General features: G+C 37.0%; 1 protein-coding gene across 17 annotated transcripts in view; it reads left to right on the top strand.

Annotated features, from left to right (window-relative positions):
• CNTN4 (contactin 4) overlaps positions 1–20,224 on the top strand; it is a 909,482-nt gene that overhangs the window by 588,230 nt on the left and 301,028 nt on the right. For all 17 annotated transcript variants that reach the window (XR_011994334.1, XM_025984656.2, XM_072720378.1 and 14 more), the window contains one exon: positions 16,863–16,989. Coding sequence is in view for 16 of the 17 variants with exons in the window: in XM_025984656.2 (XP_025840441.1) it covers positions 16,863–16,989 (127 nt within the window). In the remaining variant the exon portion in view is untranslated. The remainder of the gene's footprint in view (positions 1–16,862; positions 16,990–20,224) is intronic.

The following is a 20,224-nucleotide window of genomic DNA, read 5'->3' as shown; positions in this document are numbered from 1 at the left end:
CACACACACACACAAATGATAGAACCAGATTTGATCAGGAATTTTTACCTAAAGTCTATTAATCATCTTCAGGGAGGTTTATGAAGCCCCTGAAATATAATGTAAAATTTTATGTGCATATTAATTCCTCTTTAACTTCCTCCCAATGTATTTCTGACTTAAAAAAATGATAAAAACTGCTCACAAGACTAAATGGTATCTCAAACCTGTTGAGATCATGGGTTTTCTTCTTTGAATTCAGTTACTAAGCTTCACCTTGTCAGTGAATAGTTGCTCAAAGACCTTGTCTGTCTTTGTTCATTATCATATTGTAAGCATGTGGAACAGAGCAGGTGCTCAGTTGCATTTATTGTATGGATGAATAAATGAATGAATGAATGAATGAATGAATGAATGAATGAATGAGAAAAAATTCTTCTTCAGAGTAACCTAACATTAGAAACAGACTCCATAAAGGCAATAATCCATTGTAAAAATAGAGTGAAATGTTAATTTTCATTAAAAATTCAAAAATTGATTCTTTAAAAAAAAAAGTTTACCTATTCATTCTAGAGAGACAGAGAATGAAAGTAAGAGGAGGAGCAGAGGGAAAGGGAGAGAATCTTAAAGAGACTCCCCACTGGGCCCAGAGCCCAGTTCAATCCCATGATCCTGAGATAATGACCTGAGCTGAAATCCGAAGTCAGGCACTTAACCAACTAAGACACTCAGGTGCTGCCAAAAATCTGTTTTCTTGATGGCATAAACCCCAGCTAGTTCTCTCAAAACATATTCCAGAAGCCCCAAATTCTCTTATAAATAGTACTTGACAAGCGATTAGGATACTTAATTTTTTGCCCTGTTTTTGCTATATACCAAGTTATATTTGTTGCCAAGTTGTTTCCTTCATTTATTAATGTATTCATTACAGATGAATCAGACATTGACAGTATTGTAGAAAGAATGATAAAGACTAGGGAATAAGACAACATTGACTTATGTTCTTATCAAAGAGCTTACAAGCTATAGACAAATAAACTATTGTAGTCTAGGTAGGTAAGTATCATAGTGTACAAAATGTTTTGGGAGCAGAAAGGAAGACCATTTTATTTTTTTAAATTATTTTTAAAGATATATTTCTTTATTATTGAAGAGAGTGAACATGCATGTAGGGTGGGAAGGGACAGAGAGAGAGAATTTCAACTAGACTCCCTGCTGTATACAGAGCTCAACACGGGGCTCAGTCTCAAGACCTTGAGATTAGGACTTGAACCAAAATCAAGAGTCAGATGCTTGACCAGCTGAGCCATTCAGGCACCCCAAAGGCCATTTTATTGAAGTGGATGTTTTATTGCCTGCTAAAATAGAGTTATCTCATGTTTTTGTTCTCACTCACACTTTACTTTTTTTTTTTTTCATGTCATGGTGATAGAAATGTCCTGACATTAATAGACAGAAACCAATTAAAGGGATTTCCTTCCCTTTATTCCATTTTAAATACAGACATTACCCGTACTCTCTGCATTTGTGTCTCAAGGTTATCTTCTTTCATGAGAAGATATCTTCTTTCATATCTTCTCTCATGATTTCATGAGCCTGAATCTTGGCATCATTCATTTAGGGACCTAGGGGAAGATTGATGATAGATTGTGTGCAACTTATACTTGTGTATAAAACCAAGCTACCAGGATACCTGGGTGGCTCAGTAGCTGAGCATCTGACTTTGGCTCGATGCATGATCCTGGAGTTCTAGGATCCAACCCCACATCAGGCTCCCTGTAGGGAGCCTGCTTCTCCCTCTGCCTGTGTCTCTGCCTTCTCTGTGTGTCTCTCATGAATGAATAAATAAAATCTAAAAAAAAAAAAAAAAAAAAGAACCAACCAAGCAACTAATTATGGAGGATGGAGGTAAGGGGAGAATGATGTGTAGACTCAATTTGTTACTTTCCTTGAGGCAGAAATTTTGTAACCATGGTGATTTACATTCAGAAAAATTTTATTGCACCTGGGCCACTGAGAGACAGGTGTGTCTTCCTATCTACTAGAGAAGCATTAAAAAGTAACAAGGACTTATTCTCTTCCCTGTCCCCAGTGCCCCTGCTGCCCAAATTTAAAGAGAGAATTTGTAGACATATTGTGTTTTCTTCCAGGTGTAGGACTTATTGGGTGCCAGGGAACTGTTCTTAGTACTTTAAAAATATTAAGATATTTGGGGCACCTGGCTGGCTCAGTGGGTATAGCATGCGACTCTTGATCTCACAGTCATGCATTTGAGCCTCATGTTTGGCACAGAGTTTCCTTTAAAAAAAGATAGGATGTTTAACACTCAGATAACCCTATGAGATTGATGCTGCTCTAAGCTTCATTTTACAAGTGAGGAAGTTTGGGCACAAAGTCTAAGCAACTTGTTTAAGGTTACCTAAAGGTAGAGATTTGAATGAAGCCACTATTGTCAAGAGTCTATCCTTTTAATTTCTGTATTATAAACAATTTATGGATCTTGGTATATTCTACAGAAGAAAAGTTCTATCTGAAAACTGTCCAGAATTATAGTTACCTAATTCTATTTGCATCCTTTGAAAGAAAAAGAAAAAAAACATCATTATAGTGCAAGGACATCCCAGACCCCCTCAAGTGGATTTTTATGCCTTACTTTGTCTGTAAAGTAACAACGTAGAATTAATATTTGCTTTTGCTTATATAAATGTGGGTTGAAGAACTCTACCATGAATGTGGCAGTGCTAATAAGCACTGATAAGTGGTATAGATGCAATCCTCGGGATACTCCCCCTGCACATGAGGCTCCAGCACACTGGCTGCCTTGGTGTGTGTGTGTGAGTAGGGGCAGCAGGAGAAGAGGAACAGGTAAAGTGGAAAACCATTTGTTTTAAATAAACTAAGCATTTTCCCACTGTGCCTCTTGAGGGCTTTTGCAGTCATCATTTCCTTTGCCTGAAATGTTTACCGCCCAGATATATTCATGGTTTGTTCCCTCACCTCTTTCAAGTCTTGGATAAAATATTATCTTCTCATAAAGACATCACTGGCAACCCTATTTAAAATTGCACTATCCTCCCTGGACTCCCTGTGCCCTTTCTTTTTACTTCACAGCATCCGTCACCTTTCAACATACTGTATAAATTGCTTTGAGTCTGCCTCCTCCAACCTAAGATGTGATCACTTTTAGGGCAGTGCTTAGTTACTGAGGATACTATCTATCCTCAATGTGTTGAATATGGTCTAGCACATAGTGGGAACTCAATAAAAACTTGTTGAATGAATGAAAGGTGTTAACCCAGTATCCCTGTCAGTTACTTTCTGCTTAGTTGGTGTTTTGCTCAGACAAGAGATATTTTTGTTATAAAGGTAGTTGCTTGTAGTCATCCATCTCCTCTCTGGAGGTCTGTGGGAAGGGATTTCAGTTTCATTTGCTAGTGAAATGAGGAGGACAGGTGGATGACTTATTCAAGTTGCTCAACAACTTAATGGACATGCTTTTTACCTTGTCTTGGGAAAGCCAAAAAAACATTTTTTCCTCCTCTTTTAATAAGCCTGTGAATTCAAGTCAATGGCATTTTCTGCTGCCATTTATCCCTTTACAGAAAGTTTTCGCTTTGTGTTTGCCCAAAATCAGTGTGCATGCCACTTTACCTCATGACAGAATGACATAGAAAAAGGCAGAATGCCCAGTAATTAGATGCAAATTTTATGCTTGTCGTTTTGAAAGGTTATGAATCCCCCTATTATAAAGTTTTCTATAGAGGATACTTTAGGACAAAATATCCTTTCTGTACATCAATATGCTGGTAATTCGAAAAAAGAACAACTTTGTAATTTGAAAGAATTAGTAACAAGTACAGCATATAATGAATACATTTATCCCTTCTGCTCTCTATTGAAAGGAATTAGATTTTCACTTATCTTCTCCTGAACCAAAGTTTCAAGACATAAATATTGACAAAATATGTTTTCTCCCTTCCTAAGGGATGACTCCATTATTCTCTTCCAGTATATTTCTAGGTAAAAGTGGACCAATTCTCCTGCTATCCAAAAAATAAACTAAAGGGAACTGATGGTACTATGAACAACATTCAACTGGTAGAAAATCAAGATTCTGTTAGAGCTCCATCCCTGAGTATCTGTGTGATTTTTTGTAAACCATTTAACCTCTGAAAAACTTCGGTTCCTCACCTCAAAAATGAGATTGGATTAAGAATCTGAAGTTAAGGTGGGGGCCTGGGTGGTTCAGTCAGTTAAGCATCAGACTCTGGATTTCAGCTCAGGTCGTGACCTCAGGGTTATAAGATCAAGCCCTACATTGGGCTCTGTGCTCAGCATGGAGTCTGCTTGAGGTTCTCTCCTTCTCCCTCTGTCCTTCCCCGATGCCCATGCTCCCTTTATGTCTCTCTCTAAAATAAATAAAATCTTTTTAAAAATCTGAAGTTACATTTGATGATGCCATTCTTTTTTTTTTTTTTTTAAGATTTATTTATTTGAGAGAGAGGGCACAAGCAGTAGGGGCAGGGAGAGGGAGAGACCATCTTAAGCAGGCTCCACCATGATCACAGTGTGCAGAGCCTACCATTGGGCTCAATCTCAGGACCCTGAAATCACGACCTGAGCCGAAACCAAGAGTCAGAGGCTAAACCAACTGTGCCATCCAGACACCCTTTGATGATATCATTCTTATTCAACAAAGCAGAATCTCATTTGTCACTTTGTGGTGGTAATGTGTAGATAGCAGTTGCCACTGTACATCACAGTGCTATTATGTACTTGGTTCTGATCTTAGAATTTGCCAGGTTTCTGTGACCTGTTATAAGTGAATTGTCTCTGATCTTTTCTTTCTCCATCATAAGTGAAGAGGAATGTAGGACCAGTCAGTAGAGTTGTTGGTGGGTTGAGGCAGGGTTTGGCATGTTTTTATTTTGTATGCAGCCTAGCCTTATTATGCTCAATAATGAGTAGTTCTTATTGCCATTATTCTACATGTCTCCAAATAGAAGACACAGGTTATATTTAGAGAATGGGAAAGTAGAAGTTGATTTATAGTCTCCTAAGCATCTGTTTTTCCACAGCTGAGCACATTACTGCCTAAGTTGAATGACTGTGGTTGTTTATCCATCTCTAACAAGACTTCTGGATTTGGTAAGGACACAGTCTGGCTTGGGTTTCCTTACCAACTTTCGATTAAAATGCCAATGTCCTACCAAGAAGACTCATACTCTGGAGCCTACTGCCTCCCGTGAACTGTGTCTCAATTCTGTCTTCTACCCAATTTCATCAGGGGATATAATGACAGCCTTGTATCCTAAGCAACAGTATGCAAAATAACTAAAGTACTTACACACCAGAAAGAGAAGTATACCAAATTCAAATTTAGTGGATCTTTCCTGTTAGAAATATGTTGTCAGAGTTTTGCTTGAACAGCTCCCAGATTACTCCCTTTCACGCTTCCTAGTGTGTGTATATACATATATATATTGACGCATTCAGTATGTGCCAAATTGAAAACCTGAAACATTTAACGAAAGGCAGACATGGAATATTTCAGCTGCCAAAGAGACAGGTGCAATGGTTTGTGAATATGACTTGAGGAGCCATAATGCACAAAACATGAAAGTGCCACCTGAAGGTGTTCCATGTTCAGGCAGTTTAATGTCAGGGAAGGCGATGGGGAACATAGGGTGTCCTTGAGGAGATAATAACACCAAGAATTCACCCAGAAAGCCTTAAAACAGATGGTCTCCAAGGAAGTGCAAAATTATGACTGAGTACAGAAGAGGCAACCTTGGTCATACTTTTGTTTAGTTGAGAATGAAGATACTCTGGTTCTGGGAGACTTAGTCATAGCCTGGGAAAGAGTTCATTGTTTTCCCAAGTCACAGAGAAACTGGATAAATCTGTATTATAATATTCTTAATACATAATAAGCACAACATCAGTAGCCAAAGCAGATCTGTTACAATCATTTACACCTCCTATTGCAAAGAAGAAATGTATCCCCATGAACAACAGGTATGATTGGAAACACCCTGCTCAGCAAAGGCATAAAAGAGAGGCATTTCCAGCATTTGATTGAAAAGCTGAACAAGACTCCTAACTCTGGTAAAGAACAAAGGGTAGTGAAAGGGGAGGCAGGCGGGGGATGGGGTAACTGGGTGATGGGCACTGAGGAGGGCACTTGATGGGATAAGCACTGGGTGTTATACTATATGTTGGCAAATCGAACTTCAATAAAAATAAATAAATAAATAAAAGCTAAACAAATGCTATCTTTCCTTGGTTAAAAGTTCTGGTAGCAGCCATGTGCTTGAAATAGCCTACTGTGGTTGCTGACATTCTCTCAATTTTTCTTTCTTAAATGGTGGCTAATGATTTTGGATCATCTGCATCTAAATAAACTGGGATGCACAATTCAAATGCATATGTTTGTGCCATACTTCTGAATCTAACTAATCAGAATTTTGGGGGGGAAAGGCCTTGTAATTCTGTATTCATTTTTAACTGGCTTCCTAGGAGAGTCTTTTTGTACACAAAGAATATGTAAAAGCACATTATGAAAATTACCACTGTTGTAGGTTAATTATCTCTTCAAAAGGCCACCATTGGGACGTTTGGGTGGCTCAGCAGTTGAGCTTCTGCCTTGGGCTTGATCCCTGGGTCCCGGGATGGAGTCCCACATGGATTTCCACATTGGGCTCCCTGCATGGAGCCTGCTTCTCCCTCTGCCTCTCTGCCTCTGTGTGTGTGTGTGTGTGTGTGTGTGTGTGTCTCATGAATAAGTAAATAAAAAGGCACCATTAAAGTGTATGAATTTCACCTAGAAGCTAAGAATCTGAGAAATGAATTAACATACAGTTATCTGTATTTTTTTTCCATCAAGAAATAGTGTCCTGTGATGGGGAAAAGCTTAGGAAAGACATGCTTTATGAGGCTTGTCATAAGTATCCAGAAATCAGATATGAGGCTTGTCATAAGTATCCAGAAATCAGACAAGGTGGCACAGTTCAAAGGAGCAGACCTTTAGGGAACAGTTGATCATAGGAGTGACCAGGTTGAGGTAAAAGTGTAAAAATGAACAGGCTCCAAAGGGAAGATCTTTGCCTGCCATTTTGCTGATGGCCTATTTATGTGCCTTTATACACATAAGTACATTTAAAGAATTGTCAAAAGGAAATTGAAAGAAGAGAAGGAAGACCATTGACATGAATTAACCTTTGGAATAAATGGATGTATACTTTCTATGAATATAGTTTCAATTAGGAGTCACTTAGCTACAGCTGATATAAGTTAACTCCAATTTGCCTAAATAAAAGCAATTACTAGTTCACATATTTCGGGATCTGAGGGATAAACCTTACTTGGAACAGACCTGATTTCAAAGCCCCAGTGATGTCATCGAAACTCAGCCTCCATTCTTTAGTTTCCTATTGGCTTCCTCAATGTGTTAGTTCGTTCTTTTTTTAGATTCTTTATGTGGAGGCCTTTGGAAGCTCCAGGCTTTCTCCCTCCAAGCAATCCCAGACTATAAAAGGGATTTTTTTCTAGTAGTCTTATGAAAAGCCCTGAAATAGAATCTTATACAAATATGCATCATATGCTTGGGAATCAATTTTCTAGGAAAATAGAATATTAATTGGCCAGGCCTGAGTTACCTGCTTCTTCTGAATTAGAGGATTTTAGTCTATCCAAACCACTTAGGTTAAGAAACTAGGGCACTTGGTTCACTAAAGAAAAAGCAGAATGCTCTTACCTTAAAAAGGAGTGATGGATTCTAAGCAGGCAAAAACCATAGATACCTACTATATACTTATGTCACTAGGGAAATAATACTTAGTGTGAATTAGTGTCCCAGATACCTCCATCCAACTTCTTTAGTCAAAACCTATCAGTTATATACATATGTTTTTCTATGTTCTTATTTATGAATATAACAAGTTGCAGTCATGAGTAAATAGTGATATACTTGAATATAAATTAAAGAGTTAACTGTAGTGGAGCACAGGGGATTTTTAGGCCAGTAAACTATTCTATGTGGTATTGTAATAGTGAATACATGGCATAAAGCATTTGCTGAGACCCATAGGATTACATAACGCAAAGAGTGAACCCTAATGTAAACTAGGGACTTTAGTAATAATGGATCAACTGGCTTATCAGTTATAACAAACATACCTCAACCATGCAAGATGTTAATAATAGGAGAAATTATTGGCAACATCAGGTCCCTTCCTTGCCTCTATGCAGACCTTGGCTCTTGAGTTTGGCCAAGAAAGTATTCAGAGCAAAACTCTTAAGGAAGAATTTAATAGCAGTTAAAGAGAAAATACACACTCAAGCAGTCCCTGAAGTGGCAACTGCTCTGGGGCTAGGGGTGTCTTTTCTTTTTTATGCTTGCATGGTTTATGGGACAAAGCTAGGAAGGTCTGACTGAGATTGCCTCCAATCAATCACTTAAGGAACTCCTCCTATTGGTCCTCAGTGATAGTTGGGAGGAGGGGGCTGAGGAGGGGGATTGGCTTTATATGGTCCTTGTTGGAACTGTCATGGCAGCCTTCCCCTGGGTGTGAGGGCAGAGGGAGGAGTCAAAACTGCAATATAAATGTATTATAAGGAAACTATAGGTTACTTAAGGGCAGCAGTTATGGGGAAGAGTGCATGCATGCTCCCCAGGACTCTTTCCAGCTCTTTGTGTTCTTGGGGTGGTTGTAAGTTTCACTCCTCTTATGTAGCTAATGTTCCATTCCCTGCTTATATGTAACTAACTGTGCATTAGGTCACTGTGAGAAGGAGAGAAGGGATGTATGGGAACTTAATGTACTTTCTGCTCAATTTTTCTGTAAACCTAAAATTGCTCTACGAAATAAAGTTTATTAAGTAAAAAGATAAAGTTAGTTAGCTATACTTACCTGATTATTATCTGGCAGCCCCTCTAGAAAAAACACTCCATGAGGGCAGGATGATCCCCATGAGGGCAGGATGGGGTCTACTCTGCACTCTGTTTATGCTCTACCTACACCATTGATATTGGCATACAATATAGGCCCATATACTCTGATTAGAAACTGTTTGGGTCAGAAACGTTTGAAAATTAAGAATTTTTCTGATTTTAGAAGCAAAACATGGCCCATAAAATATACCCAGTATTATATAACATCCCCAGCTGCATCTAGGTCAGTACTTCATAATCAAACACATTTATAATTCTGTAGCAATATTCATACTAAGGCTATATATAGCCTTACATCCCTTCAGGTCAGTTTTTGCCTCCAAATGAGTTACAGAATATGTGCATTTGTTGAAATTTATCTTTATTTTCGTAACTGGAGCTTGACGTCAGCATCACCCATTTACTTATATTTAAAGGAGTAATGAATCCATTGTTCCTGAAATATGTCAGGATTTGGAATCAAGGTCAGAGTAGGATGTGCTGACCCATTTCCCTTGTTCTTTGCCACTACTACAAATACTTGCTTCAGCAAGCAGAATTTTTTTTCCCAGTAGAGACCACTTTTATCTCCTCATACTTCCCAACTTCACCACCATTTCTAAGATCTAGCATTACATACAATTAGGTCCTCATTATGTGTGACCCAATGTATGATGGCAGAGAACTGTTCTGTTAAGCAGGAAACAAAGCATAAAAGAATTCACTTCTCATTTGGACTTCCTTTTACTTTCTTCCTTCAGACATATACCAGCTATCTGCAGACTTCTCTGTTCCTTACTGTTTAAAATACTCAGGGGGCTAAAAGACAGAAGGTGGAAGCAAGGACAGATAAAAGAAACATCTTGTCCTTGAAGCAGGAATATCTGTCTCCTCTTGTATTTGTTTTGCCTCTGCTCTATTCAACTGAACAAGCAAATAGAACCAAGCAGAGTCCTTATTCAATAAAAATGCTGTGTGTTGGCTAGTCTCACACATAGTCACCTGTGTGGGACCTTTGAACATCCCTTGCTATTGATGTTATAGAGACTAAAACACTGTTATAGAAACTATAACACAATTTATAATGATAGTTTGACAGCTGTCCAGTCATCATTTCTGTAATCAATGATTCAATTTTAAAGGAATGCTCACATTCAAGGAATCAGGAGTATTTAATTTGTTTCTGAATTACCTTTGGTTATTGTCTGCACAGTTTGTAATTTTTTTTTAATTTTTTTATTTATTAATGATAGTCACAGAGAGGAGGTGGGGACAGAGACATAGGCAGAGGGAGAAGCAGGCTCCATGCACCGGGAGCCCGACGTGGGACTCGATCCCGGGTCTCCAGGATCACGCCCTGGGCCAAAGGCAGGCAGTAAACCGCTGCACCACCCAGGGATCCCCAGTTTGTAATTTTGATACACAGAGATCCTCCCGCCTTACAGTTTCTTGGCCAAAATGAGTTTCCATGATTGTTAGAACAGCTGGAAGAGAAGACTCCCAGCCAATAGGATAAAGAAGACCCTGTGTGTGCCTTTCTTGGAACACTGGTAGCAGAATGAATCCTGTTTCTCCCCATTGGGCTTCCCCATTGATATAAGTGGTGAAAGGGAGAAAGTAAAATATGAGCATGACTGTGGGAGCACACCCAACAAACCAGCTTAGTGGGAGAACTACCCCTTCCTTGTCCCTGGTGAAGTGGCTTTGGTCTGCACATCAATAAGGCAACATGTTCCCACTGATGACACACATAGAGCGCATTTATGCTCTTGAATGGTCTAGGGCTTCACAGGATGCAGAGTAAAAGATACAGCATGACAAAGTTACTTTGTTTGCATCTGGATGCTTCTGTGCATGCATAATGTAACAAACTGTCTAGCTTCCAGGTGTGACCCTCATGTAACTCCCATCTAAACCCACAAGCTCAGGATCTGAGCTTACACTCAAACCCTTGCATTACCCATTAGGTGTCCTAGAGTTTCCTTCCAAATTGAGATTTTTGCCATTTAAGTGTTTCTGCCCAAGACCAGGTGTTTAATCAAAAGCTGATTTGATGTCATAGGAAGATTACTATATATCACAGTCCTAGATTCTTGACTGTTATGGCAACACTTTATACCTACCATTAGGATTAAGGGCTAAAAAACCCTCAGGTGCAACACCCGGGAACTCCACAGCAATTACAAGCAGAATTGGATCTGGTATTTTTATTTTTCCAAGATGAAATCATAGTATTGCATTTTTCTCCTTTCCCAGCAGAGTTGAGTCACTGAGTTTGTAAGAGATGAAAAATATTTCCAGCAGAAGAGAAGTGCACTGACCTAAGGGCTTTGCTGGAGAAATATGGCCTTTTACCCCATCCCACATGGTAGCTACAGAGTGAGCTAGCACATAGAATGAAACTCTGCAGGGTTGTTTTTCTTCATTGGTATCCTTAATTGGTTTAGGGCTGAAAGTCATCTGTGCTCAATTCATAACTTAAGGTTTCAAACTATAGAATGCACAATAATGAACAGCAGTGCTGAGCACTGGTAATAAAAATCCAGTAAGTCTGGCAGGGGCTCAAAAAATCTGCCTTTCATTAAGTACCACCGGGTAAGGTAACATTGATGCAAGAGGTTTCTAGACCACACTTTGAGGAATAAGTTTAGGCATAGCTTGATTACTTTTTTTTGCTAAGTTTCTTTCTATGAAATATTCATCTCAAGATCATACCTGCTGTCTGATACTGCTCAGCCCTTTAATGCCTTTCCTTCCTATACTGGCTGGCTACCTTTTAGGATTATTTCCAGATGCTGTATTAGAAAAAGATCTGCAGTTAGCATTAGTGGACTTTTCCAGGCCTCACCTACCCACTAGCTTGCTTCTTTATGCATGCTGTCTTTTGCTAACCTTCCACGTGGAATAGATATTTTGCTCTATGCTTGCTCCACTGTACTTGACACATGGGCTTCTGCAATGTTTCCTTGAGTTAAGCATCACCTGAGATTCAGTCATAGGTTTCTCTTCTCAGTCTCAGAAAAACTCCGGTCACTGCCATCCATTCCAGTTTCTTTTCCCAATCTAGCTTCTTGGTAGCCTAACTGAGCAGCATTTTTCTTGCCTAGGAGAGAAGTTTGGGGACGTGTCAAAATGAGCCAAATTAATTTAAGAAAAAAGAAAGTGAGATCATTGATATACCAAAGCTGCAGATAAAATAAAGGATCCCTAACTGTGGAAAGGTGTTTTATTACTGTATTTCTTAGAGGATTATTTTATTTTTAGGTAAATTATTTTATTTTTGGTTTCCATTGCAGGGGTACATTTTGGGCCTGTGACCTGGGAAAATACATTCAGGATTAAATAATCTCTTAAAATTTAAAGTTGTATGATTCTATGCATCTTTTTCAGTACTCCAAACATTTTAAGAGTAGCCCTGACACTACATTTTGTTTCTGGAACATTTACAAGAGGAAACAAGAAAAAAATTGGCTGACAAACATTGATTTTTGTCTTCCCCAAAAAATAGATTTTAAAAAGAAAAGAATCAAATGGGGAAGGGAGTTTGAGAATCATTTGTTGAGAACAGTGTTTTCCAATAACTTTTAGTATTTGATGAACAAAGGGAGAAAAAGGTTAAGGATAGTCTGACTTTTAACCTAAATAAATTTCTGGTCATGAAATTTCTACTCTTTTCTGAAAACCCAGAGGTTTCCCAGTCTTTGGTGAAACATGAAAGGGGGCTTTCCTTAGTTTAGGTCTTCTTTCTTCTCTTTACAAATATGTGGTTTACTCAAATACTAGTTCATGAGAATTTTTGTGATATGGAGCTTTAGGGAATGCAGGTAGTATTGTATATTTAGCCTTGTGAGCAATTGGCAGATTGTCTCCAAGCAGAGGAGAAACCAGGAAATCATGATGTACCAGTTTTGGCATCTGCACTAAATTCCCCAGGCTAAGACTGAGATCAATGACCTGGAATTTGAAAGACTGTATCTGGGCTGTTGACAACCTGGTTTCTCTCACTTTCTCTTAATCATGATTTTCAAGAATTTCCAGGAGAATGAAAAATAATTGCCTGTTGCTCCCCTGAGAGATTACAGGGAGGTCAGTCACTGGGGTGATCTTTCACCCTTTTGGGAATCCACAAGTTAAAACATCAATATGAACATCCTGTCAGTTAAATGAGGTTCATTCTTGTAAAGAAAGGTGGTGGTTACAGTGGGAATGTATTGTGTATCAAGTGAGGATAAGTTATTGTATTAGGCCAATAATTATTACATCACTCTGGGGATGCCTTTGCTTTGTCACATAGAACCCTTGATGGAGTTCTTACAATTAGTTGTTGGCATTCAACTATGAGCATTCTAAGAAAATGTTTTAGTTTCAACTTGAGTCCCCTACCTTGACAAATCCATCCATTTTCTTTGTGTGCGTTAGTTTTATCATTTTCTGTTCCTATCTGCTTGCCTCTCAACTGTTAGTCCGGACATGTGCTAAAAGTCCTTCTCTAAATGTTATCAAGCAAGGGTCTGTTGGTTTGACTTTACCAGCAGAGAAAGTTTAGGAGTGTGTCTAAAGCCAATGTGGGTTGATATTCTGCTCTTAGGAAATGGAGAGCTAGGAACAAAGGATCTGTGTTGGTAGTTTTACAATTTTAGTGTGCAAAAGAATCACCTAGATTCAGCTAGGTTAAAGGCAAATTCATGGACCCTGGATTTTTCTGGTGCAGTCAGTCCAGACTCAGATTTAAAAACACAAGCTTTGTGTACTTGCTCTATACTTGCATGACCTGATTACAGTGCAGGAGGTCTACAGTCTAACTTGAAACATAATGGCTTACTAAAATCTTGTCCTCTGTCATTTTCTGAGATGCTCCTTTACTTCTCTAGGCTGAAAATCATGGCTACCCCTCTGGTTACATAGAACAACTTAATGTGACAAAGGAAGGGGTGAACTTTATCTTCTAGGCTTTAAAAATGACAGATGCAAAGTGTTTTATATGTACCTTCAAACCTTCAAGGCATTTGAAAGTCACTTTGTCACTACTACACAAAGATAGAACAAACTTACTGATGCCTCTCACCATGTTTCATCTAAGATTATCATTCTGAGGACTCTGTTTCACCTAGCTACCTCAAGGTTTGAGAGAAACAAAGCAACCTTTTAACTCTTTTTTTTTCCTCAAAAATGTTAGTATAGTAACTCTAGGCTAAAGTTTTAAAAGTTAGGTTATCTGTTTTCTACACCTGCATTGCTAAACTTTCTAAAATCTTTCCCTCTGTCTTTTTGAAACCAAACAGCTCATGCTTGAAAGGCTATGGATTTCCTTAGATGAAAACTGAAATACCATTCCCTTTATGCTAATGTTAATTTACAGGCAGCAAGCTTGGTTAACCAAGAGCAAATAAAAACTTTGGATGAAATGTGTTATTTATAGTGAATGCAAAGCATCGTTATTATCAATTCTTGTTACAAAATACACAGAAAAAATACCATTTTTGTTATTTAAATATGGCATGGATACGTTGAGAAATAGTACAGATGTTAATCCACAGCCTCTCAGCTGCATCCTGGATAATCATTATTATGCTTTATTCTTATTTGGAATTACTAGTAATAGACTGTGTATTTCTGTATGAAATTCAAATCAGGGAACACCAATGAATTGAGATGATTGATATTATATATATACACACATAATTTTGGAATTGGGACAACAATAGAAATATTTCTCTCTTAGTGAAAAATCCACCAAGTGTGCTGCTGTGTTAGTGATCTTTATGAGTAACATTTGTTACTTAAATAGATATGCCAAAAATTCACATAATTTTGCACATTTGAATTGAGCTAATCCCTGACCAGTGTTTAAGTTTGTTTTGAAACTATCTATGTAATTGTTGAAAATCTGAAATGTAAATATCTGGATTTTGAAGTATATGGCTTTAAACCATAAGTGTTAAAAAAAAAAACTATGTGTTTACGTACTTTTATTATATGCTTTTGAGTTCCTTGGCAGATCCTATTTTCTTTGTTTAAGTCTCTTTAATGTGAGATTTTATACAGGAAGTAAGGAAAGAGGATGGTGGTGGCAATATAATTCATGTTATTTTTGAATGCAAATTTCACATGTGCATGTAAGTTCATGGGAAAATATTCAGGGATTATTTGCCATTCTTAACTGGCATAGAACCACTAACCTAGTCCAGTCCTATTAATTTAGAGATGACAAAATTGAGGGCTAGAGAGACTAGGTGATGGAGAGATAGGTCATGAATTTACTAGTTGACCTAAGGCATTGAATCTCAGTTTATGGTTTTTCTGAATTCACATACTGCTTGTTCTTACCAGGAGGTCATTGGCTGTCCTTACTCCTCTATAATAAAACAGAATTCTGTTTTGTCATTTGTCTGCTTACATTTTTCTTCTATTCCAACCTTAAAATATGGACTTTTAAAAGCCTGGGTTATAAGCCTTATGAGAAATTACCTTACTTCCTGTCCTTTCCTACCAAGATTCCCAAGCTAGCTTTATTCCTTTCCCTCAGTCCTGAAACATCTGAATGAATTTACTCTCATCTTATCACCTATCAACAAAGGCTGGTTATAAAGGTTTTCCAGCATAGCAGTTGCAATTCATACTCTTCAAAATAATCACACATAAGTGGAACGTGGATTGTCGGCTACAGAGTGATATTCAGTATTACTTTACATCATAGCCACTGGCCCTTTTATCTGGAAATTCATCAGGTAATGCCTAACTCAGCTGATTGAATACATTAAAAAGTACAAAAAAATTACACACAGATAGAACAAACCCTTACTAATGATCTTCCATGTATAAGCTCCTGTACTTGGTATTGGAGCATCGGAACAAGCCAAAATGCATACAATACATTATGTTCTCAAGGAGCTTACAGTCCAAAACAGGAAAAAGCAAGGTACAAATACACTTGATAGAAAAAGATAAGTGGCCACAGGGAGATAAAATTGAAGAATAAGGTGCTTAAATGAAGAAGATAAAGTTCTAGGAAAGCTTTCTAGGATTAAGAAAAGAAGAAGAAGAATTCAAACTAAATTTTGAAGAACAAAAATCCCTTTCATGAGTATAGGTGGTGAGATGCATTTTGATTATAATTTATTATGTGTGTACTCCAGAAGCATATGTACTCTACTGCTACCTAAAGTTTAGCTTGTGAATTATTCCAGTCTTGATACTTATCACTGCTTTGTGATAAAGTTTCATACGTCTAGTTACTGTTATTGAGAGAGAGCATTTAGAAGCTCATATATCATTTATATACTCAAGTATCATTGAAATAGCTATAGACTAGTTTGGATGTTACTGAATTTGTGTGCTCTCAAATGGTTCCACCTGCATGATATTTACACAAACATCCCCATCCATAATAGGTTGGGAAAAAAACAAGTTGGTCATTTACAAGATAATTTGAGAACCATGACTCTAGGTTGTTCTTTACTTACATAGACAATTTAAGAAACTTTTATACATATTTCAGCAGTACAGAGCTGTTTCTCATTATTAATGTATTTATGAAATCATGATTGCTTGCTTCCAATAATATTACCCCATTACAGAGCAGAGAAATTTTGCTTTGTGACAATAGACAGTCTCCCATGACGACAGCAGCACAAAAGAGGAGAGGAAGGCACAAAATGTAAACAAAGTAAGGGTGAGCAAAAGGCAAATGGAACAATGAGAGGAAAGGGAATGACAAGCATTCTGGAGGTTGTTAGTAAAAATATTAAAATGAGTCTGTGTCTCCACTTCGTTATAATCGACGAAGGGTTAGTCGTCAGTGGGAAATTCATGTAAAGGCTGAAACTAAACCTATTGTATATTACTATTTTTTAAATTTTATCTCTCTTATTTTCATTTTGTGGTTATTTTCTGTTATTCTTCCTATTTGGAAGATATTCTTTATTTTTGACATTGTCTCCTCTCATTTCAGATGACTACACACTGCATGGCCCTGTTTTTATTCAAGAACCAAGTCATGTAATGTTCCCTTTGAATTCTGAGGAGAAAAAGGTGAAGCTCAACTGTGAAGTTAAAGGGAATCCAAAACCGCATATCAGGTTTGTTCATTTAAATCATGTGTTTCCATGCATGCAATTCTATTATTAAAATCAACAATAAATAAATAAATAAATAAATAAATAAATAAATAAATAAATAAAATCAACAAGTACTTATAGAGTACTAGTTACATAAAGATCTTTTAGACAGGCATCATAGGATATCCTGAAACACCAAAGAGATTATTGTACTCATGAAAAGTTTAGTGCCCAACTTCTGTTTCTGGCTGTACTAGGATTTAAATATCCTATTTGACCCCCTCACTGAAAGCCTACACATTTCTTAACACATTTTTAAAAACTCTTTCACCATATGTATCAACAAACTGGTATCAAAGTAAGAAATACTCAGAATTCAAAAAATAAGTGGGTTTGTAACCCAGAGAAGAAAACTGACCCCTAAAAGCAGTTTCGCCTTGATGAGCTATGTGTACTGGAACTTTGGGTTTTGCAGCTTCACAAGATAGTCACAGGATAAAGCCTAGAGTCAACCAAGAGGAAAGTCTAACATGAAAATACCTCCTATAATAGACCTGAAATCGAAAGGATATGTACTTAGAGTGCCTGTAACAAGAAATAAGCTTGTTTCCCCAAAGAACTATAAAGCAAAAGTAATTGCCAATTTCAAGTTTGGTGCCAAGTGGCTTTAATAGATGAGACACAACTGAAAGGAGAATTAGTAAATTGCAAGGTATATCTGAAGAAATTACCCAAAGGTAGCAGAAGTGGATAAAGAGAAGCAAAGGGAGAGAGAGAGAGAGAGAGAGAGAGAGAGAAGGGGAGTGGGTAGAGAAAAGGAAAGTGGATAAAAAGAGATTAATATAAAACGTTTATATGTGTTTAATCAGAGTTCCATAAGAAAAAGCAAGGGAGAATGAGGCAGAGGCAATATTTTAACAGAAGGCTAAGAATTTTCCAAAGCTAATTAAAAATTCCAGGCTATAGCAGTGTCTGGCTGGCTCAGTCAGTGGAACATGCAACTCTTGATCTCAGGGTCATGAGTTCTAGCCCCATGCTGGTACTACATAGAGATTACTTAAAATAAAATCTTTTAAAAAAGTTTAAAAAATAAAATAAATTCTAAGCTATAGATTTAGGAAGCCAAATGAACTTCAAGGAGTACAAATAAAAATAAAGCCTCATCTAGAATTATTATAGTGCAGCAGAACACCTAAGTCGAAGACATCATAAAAATAGTCAAACTTATAACATCAATAACTTTCAAATAGCAAACCAGAAATTGACTCAATAGTAACAAAAAGTCAAGATGCAAGAATGATCGATCTTTGATATGCTGAGAGAAATTAACTGTCGAATTTGTTTACAGCATAAATATTTTGTAAAAAGAACAAATTAAATATGTTCTCAGGCATTCAGAAACTAAAGTTTAACTCCAGCAGATGTACTCACTAAAGAAAATTCTAAAAGATATAACTGAAACAAAATAAAAACGATCTGAGGTAGAGTATCTAAGATACAAGAACAAATGATAGGTAAAGCAAGTGGTAAAGGTCAGTATTTCCACATTAAAATCAACTGCAATTACACTAAACAACAAAAATAATAAAAATAATATACTGTCTTGTGAACATAAAGAAAAAATAAAAGTCATGACAATAATAAAAATAAATTTTATTTTTTTAAAAGATTTTATTTATTAGAGGGAGAGAGAGAAATCAGAAGTAGGAAAGGAGCAGGGGGAGAGGGAGAAGGAGACCCCCCATGAAGCAAGAAGCCTGAAGAGACGCTCAATCCCAGGGCCCCAGGATCCTGACCTGAGCCAAAGGCACTTAACTGACTGAGCCACCCAGGTGCCCCGGAAATAAATTTTAAAAAGATATACTGCACAATGGATTTATACAAATGGTTAAGAAAAATTTAAAGAAAGTTTGAACCCTACATGACCACATACACAAAGACCAATTTCAGGTGACTAGAAGACCTACATGGGACACATACACTTTTTAAAGAAGATAGGCATACTATCTATGACTTTAGAGCGAAAGAAATAGTTCTCAAATATGACAGGAAAAGCACAAATCATAAAAGAAAATATTTAACTTCATTAACGTTAAGAACTTCTGTTCAACAGAAATAGTGAGATGAGTAAATTTCAAGCTTCCAACTGGGAGAAGATATTTTTAATGCATGTCATTGGCAAAGAAATAATATCCAAAAGTATTTTAAAAACCCCCACAAATCAAAAAGTAAAAAACTTTTTTTAGTAGCCTAGTATAAACATTACCAAAAGACTTGCTTAGGTACTTCTAAGAAAAAGAGTTTCACATATCCATTAAATATGTAGAAAAATTATCAGTGACATTAGTGCGAAGAAACATACAAATTAAAACTAAAATGACACACTCTTGCAAGCCTACCAGATTAGCAGAAACTTAGGAAACTAAATTCAGCATAATATAAATAAATATAATCTGGTATGTTCATACAAGGTAACCCCATGCATTAGTGAAAATGATGAATTACAGCTGCAGCATGATGGATCACAGGAACATAATTTTTAGCAAACAAAACGAGTCACAAAATAATAGTATAATTTCATATTCATAAAGTTCAAGAGCAGGTAAGGTGGAGCAATTGTTTAAGGATACCAACATACTTGATAAAATCATAAAGAAAATCAAGGGAAAGAAAAAGCCAAAATTAGAGATTATAATTAACCATCAAGAAGGAAATGATTAGAATCAAAATGGAAATGGAGACTTTAAAAGTAATATTACTTTTCTTAGACACAGATCTTTATTGTCTTATGATTCTTTATAATGTTGGGAAGGACAAAATTTTCTTCTGTCCGAGATTCTTATAGTTGAACTCAGAATTAAATTTACATGAAGCATAGTAACAGAAAAAAATTAAATTTCATACATATGAGGAATCTACAAAGACATGAAATTCCAAAGATAGGCAAAAATGTGGTGTATATGTCATTCTGAACTAAGGAGAAAGGGAGTGTAGAGGTCTTGGGACTTCAGAGGGAAAGAGTGAAATTTGGGACGCCTAGGTGGCTCAGTGGTGAGTGTCTGCTTTCGGCTCAGGGCATGATCCCAGAGTCTGGGATAGAGTCCCAGATCTGACTCCCTGCTTCTCCCTCTGCCTATGTTTCTGTCTCTCTCTCTGTGTCTCTCATGAATAAATAAAATCTTTTTTTTTTTAAAGGTGAAATTCACAAAAAGATAAAAATGTAAATGTTTGGTGAATAAATGTTTGTTGGGCCATG

Source organism: Vulpes vulpes, chromosome 9 (assembly GCF_048418805.1).
Source record: "Vulpes vulpes isolate BD-2025 chromosome 9, VulVul3, whole genome shotgun sequence".
In the NCBI taxonomy this organism is placed as follows: Eukaryota; Metazoa; Chordata; class Mammalia; order Carnivora; family Canidae; genus Vulpes; species Vulpes vulpes.
The sequence above is the reverse complement of the archived record's forward strand: the minus strand, read 5'-3'. Positions and strand labels throughout refer to the sequence as shown.